General features: G+C 47.5%; 1 protein-coding gene across 1 annotated transcript in view; it reads right to left on the bottom strand.

Moving 5' to 3' along the window:
- STMN2 (stathmin 2) overlaps nt 1-14842 on the bottom strand; it is a 165752-nt gene extending 150910 nt beyond the window's left edge. The window contains exon 1 of the mRNA XM_069621246.1: nt 14689-14842. Coding sequence (XP_069477347.1) covers nt 14689-14707 — 19 coding nt within the window. The 5' untranslated portion in view covers nt 14708-14842. The remainder of the gene's footprint in view (nt 1-14688) is intronic.
- Nucleotides 14843-16718: the final 1876 nt, after the last annotated feature.

Genomic DNA, 16718 nt, shown 5'->3' with positions numbered 1-16718 from the left:
ATGAACAGAAAATGAATTGAAGAAAAACTTGAGAGATTACACACAATGACATTTTTTCCAAAGCCTCACCGTACGCATAGCTATTTCAGTGCCAAGTGGCAGATATATGGTTAATTTTGCTTCTTATAATAGGCACTTGTCACAATAAACAAAGGTAAAGCATGGTGTCTGGAGCAGAGGGTGGAGAGACTATCATTATGGGGGGCCTGACCTTCATCATAAAAATGGAGTGTCTTAAAAAAATGTGTTAGTAAGCTCTTCCAGCACACTACTGCTCCTACAACATACAACTACTCTTAGATGTCCACACCACAAGTGCATAGTCACAAATATTGTACGACATTCCCGTAGTGTTTGTACATTTTCATTTGAAATTTTAAGAGCTTTCCCAAAAAAAGTGAATACAAATGGAGGTAAACTAATCGACTGTGTAAAGATGTAACAGAGCTGGACCTATGGATTTTTACAAGTTTCATTTTCACTTCTGGCATCCTTAAGAGAAGGCGGAGACTTCCAAAGGTCCATGTCCTGTGCTGAGCTAAATATTCCACCATTCGTTGGTCATATTCACCTAGGATCCTCCTCTAAACCTAGATCTGTCAAAGGTAGTCCAAGGGTCTCCAAACGACATACGCCAGGCAAGGTGTCAAGAACTGGATGGGGCTCTGTGTTTAATGGCAATCTTCTGAACAGGTTTGCTCCAGTAGGAGAGCAGGATCTTGGGCAGATTGCACTTCTCCTTTGTTGCTGCAGATTTAGCAATGCAAACATGGCTTTGGGTTTGGTTAACTCATCAGATCACCTCTCTATATTGATTAGGAAAGATTTGAAATTCCAGGTTAATTCAAAACAATGTACCACTAAGTTACGTTGCCCTCATTGAGCTGCTTAAGGTACATAAATGAAGAGATGTGAATGGTGAGCATTCATACATGGGACCTCGTGCACTTTTTTGAGTAAGATAATTGGCTTATCAAAAGGGCAACAGAGATTTTTGTTGTAAAATCATTGCGCTGTTCTCAATTGATTGACTATTTATATGTCAAGGCCATAAATTTGAGCAAGTAACACCATGCCACTCAAAAAATCAAGCCCTAAATTAGAGAATGTCATCACTTGATGTAGAACTTAAATACCCATCTCTTAACACAAAGGAAAGCTAGAGGTCTGCTGTTCTATCAAGCAATTGCCGCAGGGGTCTGCAACTTTTGGCTCTCCGGGTGTTCTGGACTACAATTCCCACCAGCTCTTGCCAGCAAAGTCAAGGGAGATGGATCATGGGTGTCCTAGTCAAAATCATCTGGAGGGCAAACGGGCTTAGGGTGTGAAGAACTATTTGTGATGCTCATTGTGTGTTCCTATACATAAAGGCTTCAAGGTATGCATTTGCAGCCGGGGTCACATATTTTCTATTTCACGTGCCAATCCTTCGGATACTTATAATCTTAATCACTTTGTACAGTTATTTAAAACTGGTTTCCAACAACATGAAATCACAGTGTTTTCAATCAGCATATGCAAGCTCTGGGGTTTATACCACTGTGTAGAAGTAAATGGCCAATGTGGTAATGAATATTGTGCTAATTGATTATGAATGGTACAAGGATCTCCCAAACATGGTAAGACCGACTCTTGCACCACAGTAAATTACAAATGATGATAATTCTTGACAGTGGCAGCCGAACCTAAGTGAAGCGGATATTGGACCTAAGCACACCAGCAGATGCCTGAGGTGGCGTGCTTGGCATTGAATATCATACGATAACAGTACTCCGGTAGAGCACTGTATTGTGTTTATAGATGGCCATTAGAAAAGTTAGACAGTGCAAGTCGCTAATTAAGTACTTGATAAAGAAGAACGGTATTAGCCAAGTTGACAGAAAATAATTGTTTGAATAAGAGATTTGATCGAAGATTTGATCGAATATGAACACTGCGATCAAATCTCCCATTTGAATGGCTTTATAGTGAACAAGGGGAGCGGGGGCTATAGGGGTGTCTCCGGCACCCATGTTCACTATAATTTCAGCAGGGTTGCGGGGGTGAAAAAGGGACCCTGCGGCATCAGATCCGATCTGCGTTAGAGGGATGGATCCGATGCCGCAGGGGTGTAGGAGGAGCGATGGAGGCAGCGTGGAGAAAAAAGGTAAGTAGGGGAAGGGGTGGGAGGTTGGGAGTATGGCATGATCTGGGTTGTTTTGTCAAAGTGAAAACAGATTTGCGGCGAGATTGACTATGGTCGATTCCTCCGCAAATGTTTACACAGGAGAAGAACTTCAAACACTCTGAGAAAAAGAAGAAGAGAAAAGGACTACCACAGCCCTCTGACTTGTGATGACCTGGCAACACCAGTAGCGTCCAATCTTCCACACCTACTAGGCTGATAAAGGTCCTTCAACCGGCAGAACACAGTTTTGGCGCACGCTCACATTCCAAGAGCAGGAAAAGAAACTCAGCAAGCAAAAAACTCTAATGACTGGACTGTGAACTCATCATAATGAGATACTGCCTACACATTCCAAAAAATGCAGAATATTATCTCAGCAGGTCCTGCTCCCAGTGCGGCAAATTCAATCCATCCCATATGCTCAACGGAGAAACCCATCTTGGAATCGGCCTTCACAAAAGCTTGACTCCTCCCCTAGTGTGTAACCAGCATGGGGTAGGGGGTAGGTGTTAATGTCATCGGGAGCACATATTCCATTCGCTATGTAGGGTTGAATGCATTGCTGTAAAGGTATACATCATGCGACTGACCATACAGCTATTTGTTTGGGAATAAGAATAGAAAACCTTTGAGAAGGTCATGGGACTGACCATACAGCTTTTTGTTTTGGAATAAGAATTGAAAACCTTTGAGAAGGAGGGCCCTGGGAGGTACGCATACGCCTTCCCCCAGGGTAATTTGGCCATTGATCTTTCCAGCAAGCGTGGCTGGATTTGCAGAGTGCCCATTTCCTAGTATAAAGGGGGCAGGGAAGGATCAGGGTCAAGCGACAGTTTGGTCTCCTGCCATGCTCTAGACTGCTGTTCACCAAGCAGCCAGTGTTTGATGCTTGGCCTGGTAGTTCAGCTGCATTGATTTCCAGTAGTGATCTCTTTTCCTTGGACACATGGAACGATGGTCAATGAATGATGGCACTAAATGCTTTTCTCGTTAATTAAGAAGTGCTCGTGGGTGATAGTCAAAGGGTCCTGACATGACCAGTTCTGCTGAAGATTGAGCAGACTTGCCATTCAACTTGGCACATATAGGGGCGATTTACATGGGGGATGCCCCTTTCTCTAAAAAACAAATATAGGTTGTTGGTTACAAAAGGGCTCCCAGGCCCTTGTACTTCTGCTTCTTTTTGGGGGATTGCAGCATTCTATGTGAAACACCCAGCGAGTATGTCTGTGTGAGGGATGATGAGAGTACATGGAATGGCCGCCTACTCTATAATTCATGCTCTATAAAATAACATTATGGTAAAAAGGCAATTAGTGGCTCCTTGCATTATGCATTGGTGGGTGCTGTGATGCATTACTTTAATGCGTTTCTCAACGATCAATGTAAATGAGATGGCACCTCTGGGAAAGCTTGGGAGTAAACTCCCCTACTCACTAACGCGTACCCCGGATTTTAATCTACTGCTGCGGTCACACTACTAACAAATAAACCTGCCAGGCCCTATCCACTTGCACCAACCATCTTTCTGCTTCGTTGAAGTTATCACCAAGACCCTGAAAGGGACTATGCTCATGTAACTAAGGCACCGCCTGGCTTCGTGTGTGTCAGGCAGCCCTCTGCATACAGGCTTTCACACAATTCTTCCCTCAAAGGATGTGCTACCTCAGGCCTTAAATGCCCTCCCTACATCTCCTCCATCCTCACCCCTCTTGGCCTTTCTGCTGCCTTGATTTTGTCGACCACAATACCCCACTGCCAACAATGACGGATATCAGCATCCCAAGAACCGCGTTATCTCCCAACCAGCCCTATATGGTATTGCAGTGATAAACCAATTTGGCCTACAACCAACTTGCAGTGGGCATCTGTCACGGGTTTGTTTCTGCAACAAAACCATTTAATCTACAGACAAGCAACCTCGGTTCCATGAACTTCTCAATAGAGTTCAAGTTATCCTCCCTATGGAGAATAGCCAGATGCTCTTCAACTTCCACTCCTTCAACTTCCCAACCCTGGTACTATTAGAGACAATCTAGGATCCCCAGCAAACACCCAACAGGCTATTCCACTTACATTGTACTACTGCTCCACCTTCTACCCTCCATCACCAGCAAGTGGGTTACATTCAGAGACACTGACAATATCCCTATGAACTTCTAAAACGAGGCCCTGTAAGAACACCTCTGATTCATGGAATCCCCCAATCCCCCAACAGTCACTGCCCCATGGTCTCTTCAGAATGATGTTCCTTCCCTCCACCTATCAGAGTCAATCTCGGCAGGCTGCTCAGCAAACCCCCACCAGGCTTTTCCACTTCTATTGCCCCAGCTCTCCCTCTTTAATCCTCCATCACCAGCAATGGGATTATATTTACACACACTGCTAATAACCTAGCTAATAATTGAATGTGTAATCACTGTGACGGCTGCCGTGGGAGGGGCCTTAACTTGCTTTACTTGACCTCTCACGGCGCCGTACTATTAGGCTCACCTTTTTACTAATGCAGGGATAAACTCCCTAGCTTACATTCAATCAGAGGTCCTGTGGTGGGACGCAAGTATAACCAGTTCCAAAGCAAAGCAGCTAGGAGTAGAAGAATAGGATGCCAAAAATGCTATCAACGCACTCCCATCCCTGTATTACCACTAAATACGCTTTGAATACAAGATTTAGAGCAATTAACAAAAATTGACTAAAAAGTATACAAACAGGGCCCAAAATAACTATTAATTTGGGATAAAAGATACCAATACTATTCACTCAAAACAATCAATAATAAAACAGCACAAGGATTATTAATCAAAAAAAGTCTGTGTCATTACTAAATATCTTTTTGGGGGGAGCCTCGGTGTGGCAGCTCCTCACAGCACAGGCTAACTGTAACACGCTTTACCTTCTTCCTCTTAGTTAAAATTTTGCGATTGGCAGATTACTGCATGACCAATTTGGTCCAATTTTGGTCGCAGGAGAATTGGTCGCAGAATTTTTCCCGAATTTTGCCACATATATATGTGGGTGGTGGTATAAGAAAATGATTAATGGAGGGGTGTTAAGGGTGGAGCTGCTGGGTGTTTCCCCCATATATATATATATGCAGCAAATCGAGTACTAAAAAAAATGTCACCCAATTCTACTGCAACCAAATGGATTTGCAGTAATAAATCTAAACCTAAATATTATGTGATGATGTATTTCTTGCAATCTTGCTTTGATGAACACACATCTGCATCCAATTTCAAGATGATGAAAACCATGTGTAGAGCTCTGGCAGATGATTGATTGCACACTGTGTCTGTCGCCTACTCAGATGTTCAAGGGTTCTTCTGTGCTCCACGGCTACAGTGACCTGAGCAACCAATTCGAACCTAAGGTTCACTGATGCTCTGCATGCAACATGGCTTGTCATTAGGTCGTCCAAAGCCAAGCTGCTCCAGGGTCCCAAAAAGCATGCAGCAGGTCCACCAGAGAAACCTCCTCATTGGCCAAACCAGGCACATGGCTCAAAGCCAACGTTCTTCGGCTCACATGGGAGTCTGCCAGCAACACAGGCTGTCCGGCTTGCCACAGGAACTTCTTAACTTCTGGTTCTCCCGTGGATCCATGCAGAGGTGCACAACCAGCAGGTAAGAAATGGTGCCAGGCAAAAAGCGCATCCACTAGCCAAGACGCTGGTAGAACATCTCTGGTGTTGGCAAGGGGAGAACAGCTCTTCTCAATTTCTATGGCCGTGGGGATGAGTTATCTCCTGAAATGCTACATAGATTGTGTGTTGTGGTTTTTCCATGTGGGATTGATTGGGAGCTATATTGGTATGGGCTGAAATGGGCTCATTTGCAAGTACCCCTAAACCATCTGTGTGTTACCCCACTTTTCAGCAGAGTGACAAGTACCAGCTGTGAGCATTTTTTTTTTGTGCAAAGGAAACCTCTTCCCACACTTGGCATAGACACATGGCTACTTCCCATTAACAGAACCTCCATTGGTTCACTTCCCTACTTCGGAAGCTCTTAACTCTTCTTGTTACTGGTGTTAGCCCTACCCATCACTGGATGATGGAGGTAGGAGTCTGTTTATGGTTCTTAGCGGGCGGTTCCTTGGAGTAATTCACACAATTTCATTTTTCTGGGACAGTTTTTACTTTGCTTATTTTAACATGCAAATGACCGTGACATAATTATTATTATGGTGTCTTGACCTGCAGGGAATTGATAGGATACAACTCAAACAAGATATGAATGTGGAGAGGTTTGTTTTCTTTAACATTCTGAGGGTTTTGTACGGCATAGGCCAGTTAGCCTATGCTCTCTGTTCTCCGTGCTGGAAACAAATGACTTATTAAACACAGGTTCCAGATCACTAGGGGAGATGTTGGGACCTTCATTTATAATCTTACGCATAGGCACTTGCCGAAGAAGCGTTGGGCTGATGCTGTCTAATCAACAAAGGTTTCACAAAAAGGACAGTACAATTGTTGAATCAGTCAGGCCTAGTCCTGTTCCAGAGCCTAATACCTTGCTAAAAGTATGGACCTGATTTACAAAGCGTTTTTCAATGGGATTTTACCATAGAAAATGCTTTTGTAAATCAGGCCGTGTGCCTTACAACTGCAGGGAAGTATTGCATTAACATTAATGAGAAGCAGCGAGGGGCGAACATCCAAAGCACAGTTATGTGTATTCGCTTTAAGATAAAGGCAATGGGGGTCCTTACGAGTACGGCGGTAGGGGGTTAACGGCACCGGTAAGGATGCTGGTGCTGTTTACCTCCTACCGCTGCATTCCGAGGTCCCGTATCGGATCCCACTAGGGTTGGCTGGTTTTACCAGCCGCCCTTAGAGGGACCCGTTAAGGGACCATGGAGCTAATAACGGGCCCGCAATTTGCGGGCCCGTTATTTGCTCCTTCCCCATTCCCATTGAGCCCTATGGGGGCTCGAATGGGAATGGTTTTCGAAATGGGGACTTAACGCGTCCGCAAGGGTCGGAATGTCCCGGGAAGTCCCCATTCCGACACCACGGACACGGGTTTGGAGGCAGCCATGGTGCTATTTGCACCATGGCTACCTTCAAACTCGTAATGACCCCCAATGTGCACAAAAGTTATACATGCCAGAGTTTCCCAGTAAATGCACCCTTTAGGTTTAGGTATAGTGTTAAAACACATTACTGGAAGGTTAGGCGGTTCATTATGCAGCTCCGCCTTGTTTTGCTCCTGAAGTCTTCTCGAATACGAGCATGGAGCCATATAGCTTATAGAGGACGAACATGTAGATTTTGTGAGGTAATGATTGAAAGTCCTAGACATCGATTGAGAAGCTCTCGAAGAATTTGAAACGCTATACATAATAGGACACACTACCTTACACCAGGGATTGGAAAACTGGATGATTATATATAATTGGTTATTTACGCCTTAAAACCCATAGGTTTCTAAGTACGGACCGGGGATCGAACCTGTGTTGCTCGGTGTGTCTTTCTTCCAAGGCGAGCATGTTGCCCCTGAGCTATCCTCTTGAGATTACTCAACTATGGGATGTGCTCTATTCTGGAGCTAGCACTGTTTAAAACTTGAATATGTATTAGATTTGATGGGAAATGTATTTAAAAAATGAAAGATGAAATTTGATTTTCAGTGTAATGGAATAGCACTAATGTATTGTATTGGCATTTTAATAGTGACCATTTGTCTTAAGATTGTTTAGAAATGATATAACTATGAGGAATTCAAGTGTATACACGTGCATTTCAGTGTTGAAAGGCGTGTACTAACCGAAACACTTTAATAAAAATTACAAAAAATACTTCAACAATTAGAAAACAGGGAGTCAGGCGGGGAGCCTTGCAATGCTCTGCACGGCATTGAGTTAGACATGTTTAGATACATACATCATTTTTTGTAATACAGAAAACTCATAGGTGAATAATGTGATTGAGATTTTGTTCAGAAAGGTACAACTTCTTTTGCCAAGACCTGTCTCATCATATTGTTAATAGCATGCCCAGAATTAGCCCACTGCATTAAAACGCTGCCATCTGAAACATTCTTTTAGGAAAGCTGAGAAAGAAAGATGCTCTCTGGCGATTTGCTCGGAATACACTGTCAAGCCAATGAGAAGCAGAGGCCTTGAATTCTGCGATGGGGCAACATTGCAGTGTCGGCCATTTTGAATTGTGCTTGCCTGCGAAGTTTCCCAGAAGGCCCTCTTTTTGAAGATAGGGTTTTGGTGGGAAAAGGGAAGATAGGCCATTCTCTGCCCGTTTTACTAGAGGTAGAAGTAGAGGCTGCACGCACAGCAGTTACGCCTCTGCTCTCCTGAACATCTGATCCCTTGCTGCTTGATGATCTTCCTCCATAATGGAGAATCCTCAATGTTGTGCAGGGGAAGCATGAAAGTGAGATGGATTTACTGTTCAGTTCTGACTGAGGATATGGAATGGATTAAATATGATACCTCAATGGCACGGCATGGATGATTCTTATTGAATAAAAGAAAAACGTTTGGTGAAAAAACTTTTGTTCGATTTCTTTGCCATTGGAATGTGAAGAACATTGTTTCTCAGCAAGGGATGGTTGCCCATGACATCATCATTTCAGACAAATGCCACGTTATTCGGTGCTTGATATCAACCAAACAGGCCGGGAAGCACTTTCATTTGTGAGGTTTGGTACATTCATAGTGTGAGCAGATGACTTCAGTTTACTGGTAGACTACATTTCCAGTCCAGAGCGGATCATTAACCAAACATTGGTATCTGGTGATAGATTCTAATTTGGCAAACTGAAGTGAACGAAGACTACAACTCCCACAACACATTATTTGTGAAAATGAAAATGCAGGACTTGGAAGTAATATGTTGCTAAGATGCCGTCAGCCTGATAATAGGTTGTTGAAAATTATGGCATGCATGTTGAAAGGAAACTTGAGAAAGAAACATGTTTTACTGAGACACAAACCAAAGCTAGTGTCAACATATGGTTTTGCACTCATGACTGCTCCAAGCAAACTGAGTGCACGCTGCTGACAACTTAAATGAAGTGGAATCCTGCGTCTACAGTAGCTCTCCAGTGCCAGGAACTGGGCCATCGCCAGGAACTGGGCCATCCCCATGAGTTGAGGCACCACCTTAAACTGGGACATCGCTATGAGCCGGGGCAACGCTGTTAACCCCTGGGACATCACCATGAGTCAGGACATCACCACAAACTGCAAGATCTGCATGAACTTGGACATTGCCATGAGCTGGGGCACCGCTGTGAAGTGGGGTTTCACCAGGAAATGGGACTTGACGATGGACTGCGCCATGACCATGAGTGAGGACTGTGCCACCAGCATGAACGTAGCAATCGCTGTGAATAAGAGCATTCCCTCAACATTTGACAGGCACGGGGTAGATAGTGCGCAATGTCAGTCATGACCTTGTGATATCAAAAACTTTGCCATGAGGATCTGGAAAATGATGAAGACATGCTTCTAAACATACATCCCATATCATGTACAGATTGAATTTTCTTGATTGGTAGGAAACGGGCATATTGTTGATAGAAAATGTGCATGACTACTTACACATGCCAATGTGTGCTTTTAAAGGCAGGCATGCCCATAAAAATGAATGGAAAGGAGCTAACCGTTAAAACAATGCCCAGCGAGGGCGAGGCCAAGTCCATGGAAATTAACCACCTCTAGGATTCTCCACTTTCTCTGAACTGTCCTCAAAGCCAATTGCTGTTTAATAAGTCAATAAAGGAGGGACTTTATCCTCCAAAATCAGGAGGGTCGAAAAATGTATCTAGTTATGCAATTTGAAATGGTGCTCGATTGCCAGAACATGCAGAAACAAAGTAGGTTTTCATTTTCAAAATGCCTGTGATGCTATATTTGGGATCTGTCCTTTTTCTTAACCAATGGAACGGATGGCCTGGGCCTTTTAAGCTTGTCTGTAAAGCAGTGCTGGAGGGCACCCCTTAAAATACAGGGACATTTTCTGGTCTATGAGTCAGACCCTGGGCAAGGCCAGCAAATGTCTCCAGAGAATGGTTGGTTAATGTCCCACAGAAGAGTTACCAACTGGCCTCGTGCCAGCAGAGCCACCTTTGGCAAAGCTTGATTTTTAGCCAACACCGGGTGGCGGACTGAGACATTTATGCCACACTTATGAGGGAAAGCTGAGAACTCAATGTTCCAACACTCAAAGCAATGGAGGACAGCAACAAAGAACCTGAGTGGATCCTGGGGAATCTGATGAGGCGTGGCCAGTTGGCACGTCAGAGAAGTGGGGATTCTGATGACGCGTGGCCAGTTGGCACGTCAGAGAAGTGGGGAATCTGATGAGGCGTGGCCAGTTGGCACGTTAGAGAAGTGGGGAATCTGATGAGGCGTGGCCAGTTGGCACGTCAGAGAAGTGGGGATTCTGATGACGCGTGGCCAGTTGGCACGTCAGAGAAGTGGGGAATCTGATGAGGCGTGGCCAGTTGACACGTCAGAGAAGTGGTGGCAAAAAACATTCCTTGAGAATCTGTCGCAAGACTAAAAATTAAGATCATTATAGATGGAAAACCATGTGAAAAATGGAAGTTCACCGCCTCATTATGAGTCCCCCGGTATTCTGCTAGTAATTCTGATGGTATACCAGTGGACCACTGTACCGTCTCTGCCAGGGGCGCCGAGTACGCGGGTAGTTCTGGGGTTTGCCCCCCCCACCCCCCGAGTAAGGCCATCTGTGCGAAAGTCTGTATACTTTAAATGGGACTTTTTTTTAAAGGGCCTGGCACCCCACGGGAATACATGAAGTCGGTGCCCCTGGTCTTCGTCACCCGGTATCCTGGGGTAATATGGGTGGCGGAGACGCCGGTAAATCCCCATTCCCATGGAGTCCCAAAGGACTTCCTGGGGGCATGGGCACTGGCGATGCCTGATACAGTGATTGCAGCAATTGTCTGTTGGTAGGGGCCTGAGCCTAGATCACAGTCCCTACTTTCAAACGGTCCGAGAAGGTGCCGGTACACGTTGCTACTGGCACCGTATGACCAGAAAGGTCTGCAGTGATGAAGCAGAGGTGGATAGGCATAGCAGCACATCTTCCACGTCGACAATAAAACATGTCACCAGCCAAGGTGTCACACCCATGTCCAGGATAATTAAACATCAGAAGTGGGGAAACGCCAGAGAAACATGTGCTGTTATGACACACATGGCATGCATCATTGAAAAGAATGGAAGGCGTGGTGCAGAGGGGCCGTGAAACCGAGGCTCCACCAGCGCACACACCCTTGCAGAGAAAGAAGCCTGCCACTTAATGGCGCCTGCCATTGTTCGCTCACTGTGTCGCAGTCAGTGCATGCTCGCCGTTCTCCGGCAACACTGGTGCACTGACAGACGTGGCTGTGCAACCTTGGGAGCATGCTAGAAGCCAGCTCGGCCAGCCCATTTGTTCTTGACGAATAACGCGATTATCGCGAGACAGGCAAGCGTCGTGGGGCTTCTTGGAAAGCACGGCAGACAATTCTTCCCATTAGAGCTATTGCTAGCCTGGGTTCGTCAAATGACACCATTCCCTTCGACATCACTGCAAGCACGACCCCACCCCGACAAAATGCTAATCAGAGCACACCTGTCATCAATAGATACCATGGCATGGAGAAATTGGGCGCGCAAAGGTCACCCGATGTGGGGCTTATTGAGTATGCTCACATTTTAGAGGCACAAATGCAAGTACCTTAGAATGTTTTTTAGATATTGTTTTGAAACGCGTCTATCGTATATATTCATGCATGCCCTGTCCTTATTTCTGATATCATAAACACGTATTAATTTAGGTAAGGGATATTTTAAACCTTAATCAGAGAGCCACTTTTTTTTTCTTTTTTCTTTCCTTTCTCATATTTTTTGTTTTTGATTGAGCATTATGTTAAGACCGCTGTAAAGATATAATTGTTATCTTAAGTTCGCAGAATTTCATGACAGGTCTGTTTTGACGGAACTGTTTCTGTGTGAAAATAAATAAAACATTAAAATCTTAAGAATCGGTGGGACACCTAAAATGTGCGAAATTGTCCGTTTGTTTAATTAGGGCCCCTGTTAATTAATTGACTCAATGGCCTGGTCCTGCCCAGTGATTAACGAGATGAAGCGCCTAGCTCAGAAGCCATGATTCCAGGCACACGTCCCCTGCCGCCGAAACCCATGGGATTATCAGTTCGCGCGTCAAGCCATTAATCAGCCCCCCGGCCCCCACTGAGAATCCAGTACCCGAGGGCGTGAGGGCCCTGCCTTCTGCAGCCATCCGTCTCCAGCTGTCCACACAGGATCAATACTGATCGCCAGATTGCTGCAGTGGGGAGGGGACGGCCGGCGTGCTCGCAGCACTGCAGGGCTGGCCAGACTCCCAGGGTGCATTGCTCCGGAGAAAATGTGCATGTGCTGCCGTCTGCTTCTGTATCCCCCCCCCCCCCCAGGGAGTCCATCCCAGGGAGTGTCCATCCCCGCCCGCGCACGCGGTGGAGGGCGAGCCCCGGAAAGGGGGGGTGGGGGGGTTGTGGGCTGTGGCCGACACTGTAACAATTCAACAATATCTTCGAATATGCTGGTCCCCATATAACATGCGCAGGTTTATTGGAAATGCGCAAGAACCGGTTCGCAATTGTGGATGTCTAAATAGATTCACATCTTGGAATTCAATTCAGAGCATGGATGATAAGAACCAACTGGTCACTTGTAATGCGTTGCCCCGAACAATACTGAACACATTCTCCGCAGTATACGCCCCCAGGGCCTGGTCATCCATGCCCAGTCATGCCAAGGGCAGGCGCACTCCGTGCGACGACCCTCTTCACACATCCGACCTCCTCACGGGGCACCGGCTTGACCAATTTCTTAAAGAACGACATTAGTCTGGCCGGAAAGGGAACCGTGTACTGCCCTCTCTTCCAACCGGTGACTCGAAACATTACTCCAAAGCAGCGACAGTCACTGCGGAGACGGCTGTATACAAAATAAACCACTCGAGGCACAGCACCCTGATGGGAGGAAGGCGCAGCAAACACGGATACACGCTGTATGTGCGCCCCTGCTCCCGACCAACGCCCTCCCACCGAGCAGGCACTCGCCCCCTCCCTCGGCACTGCGTGAATGCCCACTCTGGCACTCAAGGTGCAATTCACGCGCACAGGCACATCCACACACACACACACCGACTAACAAAGACACGCATGGCACATCCAATCGACTGTATGCGCACATGCAGCGATAGATACATACACACACCCACCATCAGATAGACTAACACTAAATTAGTGTTCTAACGGCAACACACATACGCACACAATCGCCCACGCACACATACACCCGCACATTCTTCTCGCATGCACGCCGGCCGCCCCACCGGCCTCTCTGACGCGCCACAAGCACATACGCACACCCTTTTCTGTCAAGGAGCAAAACCAAGGTCTGGACAGGCGCGCACACCATTGCGCACTGCCGTCTTCACTAAAGGGCGTGGCCCGAGTGGAGGAGGGGGGCGCGCTGCAAGGCGTAGATTGAATGTGAGAGAAAACTCCAGTGAAGACGAATCAGAAATCAGGGTTAATCCTGCTCAGGGCCGAATAAAGAAGGGCCGGCAGGACGCCTTTCCTGTTCTCAAGGGTGGGTTCGTAGAACGTGTTACAGGCACTCAATGCTGATAGCGGGGTTACGGTGTCCATGGAGTCAAACGCATTTAAACGCATACACTAGGAATTCGGTGCAGCCCGACACGCCAGGGCTGTGCTTTTAGTGTTGCATGTCTGTCTGTGTACGCACGCTTTACACATGTAATGCACGCATGACCACCCATCCCCGCGGCTCAGCGTCTGCCAGGTGGAGTGGGGAGGCAGGGTGGGGGCTGGGTCCCTGGTGTACTGCCAATGATTTATGCATCTGGGTGGGGTCGCTCTGCATTGTGCTGCCCTCCGTGCGCACAGCTCTGCAGGTGCCCCTCGCAGCCTGCGCTGCAAAAAAACAAGGCTTGGCATTGGACTCCCCCCTCCACCCCACGCACAAAAAGACAACGCCTGAAATGAGGACACCTGCGACGAAACGAGTACCACCATCGAAACACGCGTTCGGCTTATTTTGGGCGGAAGAAGCCGCGTTCTACACAACGAGCGCAAAGGGCGTTCCCAGCTTCTTAACGCGGCAGAGCCACTCAGCCAGGACACATTTTGCTGCAGTGTCTTGGACCTAATTCTGGTTACAGGGGGTGGGCGCAATAAAACATCGTTTAAACTGTCTTTAGTCAGTCCTGATTATGGTTTGTAGAAAACAGACCAGGAAGGACGCATTGGGCCAAATCCACTCAAATCTAAATATCTAAATGCTTCTTATCAGTCAAGGCGTGTCCAACCCATCCGCAGTGCCAGGCTCTAACAGGGGGACGCCCGCGGGAGCATCGCATTGTCTCAGTGTCTAAAGAAAGCTCGGGGCGCCCGCTTCTCGCCCCAGGGTAGGGTAGCTCCAGTTGGGTCAGAGGGGAGGCGCGCTCTTACCCATTGCTGTCTTTGCCATGGTGAGCTTGTGTGTTGCCGAGAGCTGGCGAAGGCGAGGGGTCCAGGCACGGCAGTGGAGGCAGAGAGAGAGGCGGGCGACTGAGTAAGGCACTGAGTCAGCAGAGCGGGGCTGTGCGGGAGGAAGGGGACAGGGTGGGGGCCATGAATAATGAGGATGGCTCCGCCGGCGCACATTGGCTGCTGAGCACCCTTGACACGCCCCTCTGCCCTCCCAAAACGCATCCCCCGCCCACCTGCCAGAGTGGGGCTGGGGCAGAAACCTACCGGAGAGAGCAATGAGAAACGGACATCGCTTCTGCCTCACCCTCCACCCCCCACACACCCCCATACTTCATTGGTACGTTCTGTGCACAATGTACCTTAGCTCCGGGAAGAGGCCATGTGGTTTCTTCGCCGCTAGCACATGTATACATCATGGCTTGCCATGACACAAAAGTGTATGTGTTGCCCGTATTCGATATCCTACCACAATCAGAAGAGTTGGATATTGAAAACTGTTCTTGGTTTGGGGGCTTCCCGTACCACGCCGATGAAGCAGTAATTTAAATGACTTGCTAATTTCAACAAGAGAAAAAGTCAGTGGCCCATCGATGTTGAGGGAAACTAATTTGCTCCACTACCTGCTGACTAGGGCCGTCCTTGCCTGCGTTTCACGTGTACAGTTTACTGGCAGCGAGTGACACGCTTCTCGGAGCTCTCAGTGGTGCTGAAAGGTTTTCTTCAGGAAGGCTCGAAGGCGGGCGCTGTCCATGGTGCTGAAACACCGCAGCAGCCACTGCACAGCAGCGGGGAATTAATCAGCACGTGGCCCGGGCGCAGGGACCGTTCGGGCGCGGCTGCGCTGGAGGGTAGAATGCCAAAATAGAGTTTCGCAGTGCGCGTCATAGACGAGTCTATACACATGGGTTTTGTTTCTGTAGCTAAAACTGCATGCTGGACCAAAATATGGAGTCGCAGGGAATTTCAAGGGCGTACTTGTATTCTTAATCTAAGCCGGCGTTTCTAATTTGGCATGATGTCCAGTGCCACGGAATGAGGGGGCACTCCCATGAAGGTCATGGGCACAGGCCCTTAAGCTTGGCGAGCTGCTCACGGGGTACAGAGGAGGAAAGGAGGGAACATGAAGGTGGGCATAAGGCACGCACCCCGCCCTCTCTCCTGCTGGAGGGCTCGCAAGAAGAGCCCGAAATGGGGGATCCAGCCAGAACCCAACACAAACAAAAAAGTACTAACTGGTGGCGGGTCCGCGCACCGAAACCCCCAGTGTCTCTCCCCCTTCTCAAAGGGAGAGAGAACACTAACAATAGGTGAGGGGAGAGGCAGGAAGCCATATACATAGGCGCTAAGTGGCTGTTGGTGCAGGCCGGCCATTTGGGAGGCCAGTAGCCATATGCATGACATGGCTGCAGGGCATATTTCGCCCTATAGAGGCAGGGCTACTGAGCAGCCCTGCAGCAAGAAGACTCTGATCAGAGTGTATCTGGACTCTGCGTTCTCAGACCAATCTTCTCGTTTGCAGTGACTTTGCTGGAACCTGCTTTACACCCCGTTCAGGGCGGGAGTTGGGAGACAGCAGGTCGTTTTTTGCGACTGGTGGTTTGATGTGAGCTGATTTCCAAAGTCCTCTTCACTCCGTTCGTGTTTTGGGAGCCCAGGAATAAGTCACTGCATTATAATTCAATTTTTCTTCTTGCAGCGGTTCAAAACTCGCAGTGTTTCCAGGCCCGCAGCAGTTTGTAAATCCATTTTTGCTTGGGGCGCGTCCACGAATCGGATAGTGGACAATGAAGCAAGGTGGAGGCGATCGGACACCCCCACCGTTATTTGCTCCCCATAAACGTACTGTAAAACACAGTGAAAAAAAGCTAAGAGCTGATCGGCTGGCCCCTGGCAGCTCCAACCGAAGGGAACACCGGCTCATTCTGCCGCCAAGCGGACAAACGTAAGGAAGTCCAGGGTGAATGTTGCAACACAGGACTGGAAGATACACATCATTATAGTAACACACT

This window comes from Ambystoma mexicanum, chromosome 5q, assembly GCF_040938575.1.
Source record: "Ambystoma mexicanum isolate Mex_15411 chromosome 5q, UKY_AmexF1_1, whole genome shotgun sequence".
Classification (NCBI taxonomy): domain Eukaryota; kingdom Metazoa; phylum Chordata; class Amphibia; order Caudata; family Ambystomatidae; genus Ambystoma; species Ambystoma mexicanum.
The sequence above is the reverse complement of the archived record's forward strand: the minus strand, read 5'-3'. Positions and strand labels throughout refer to the sequence as shown.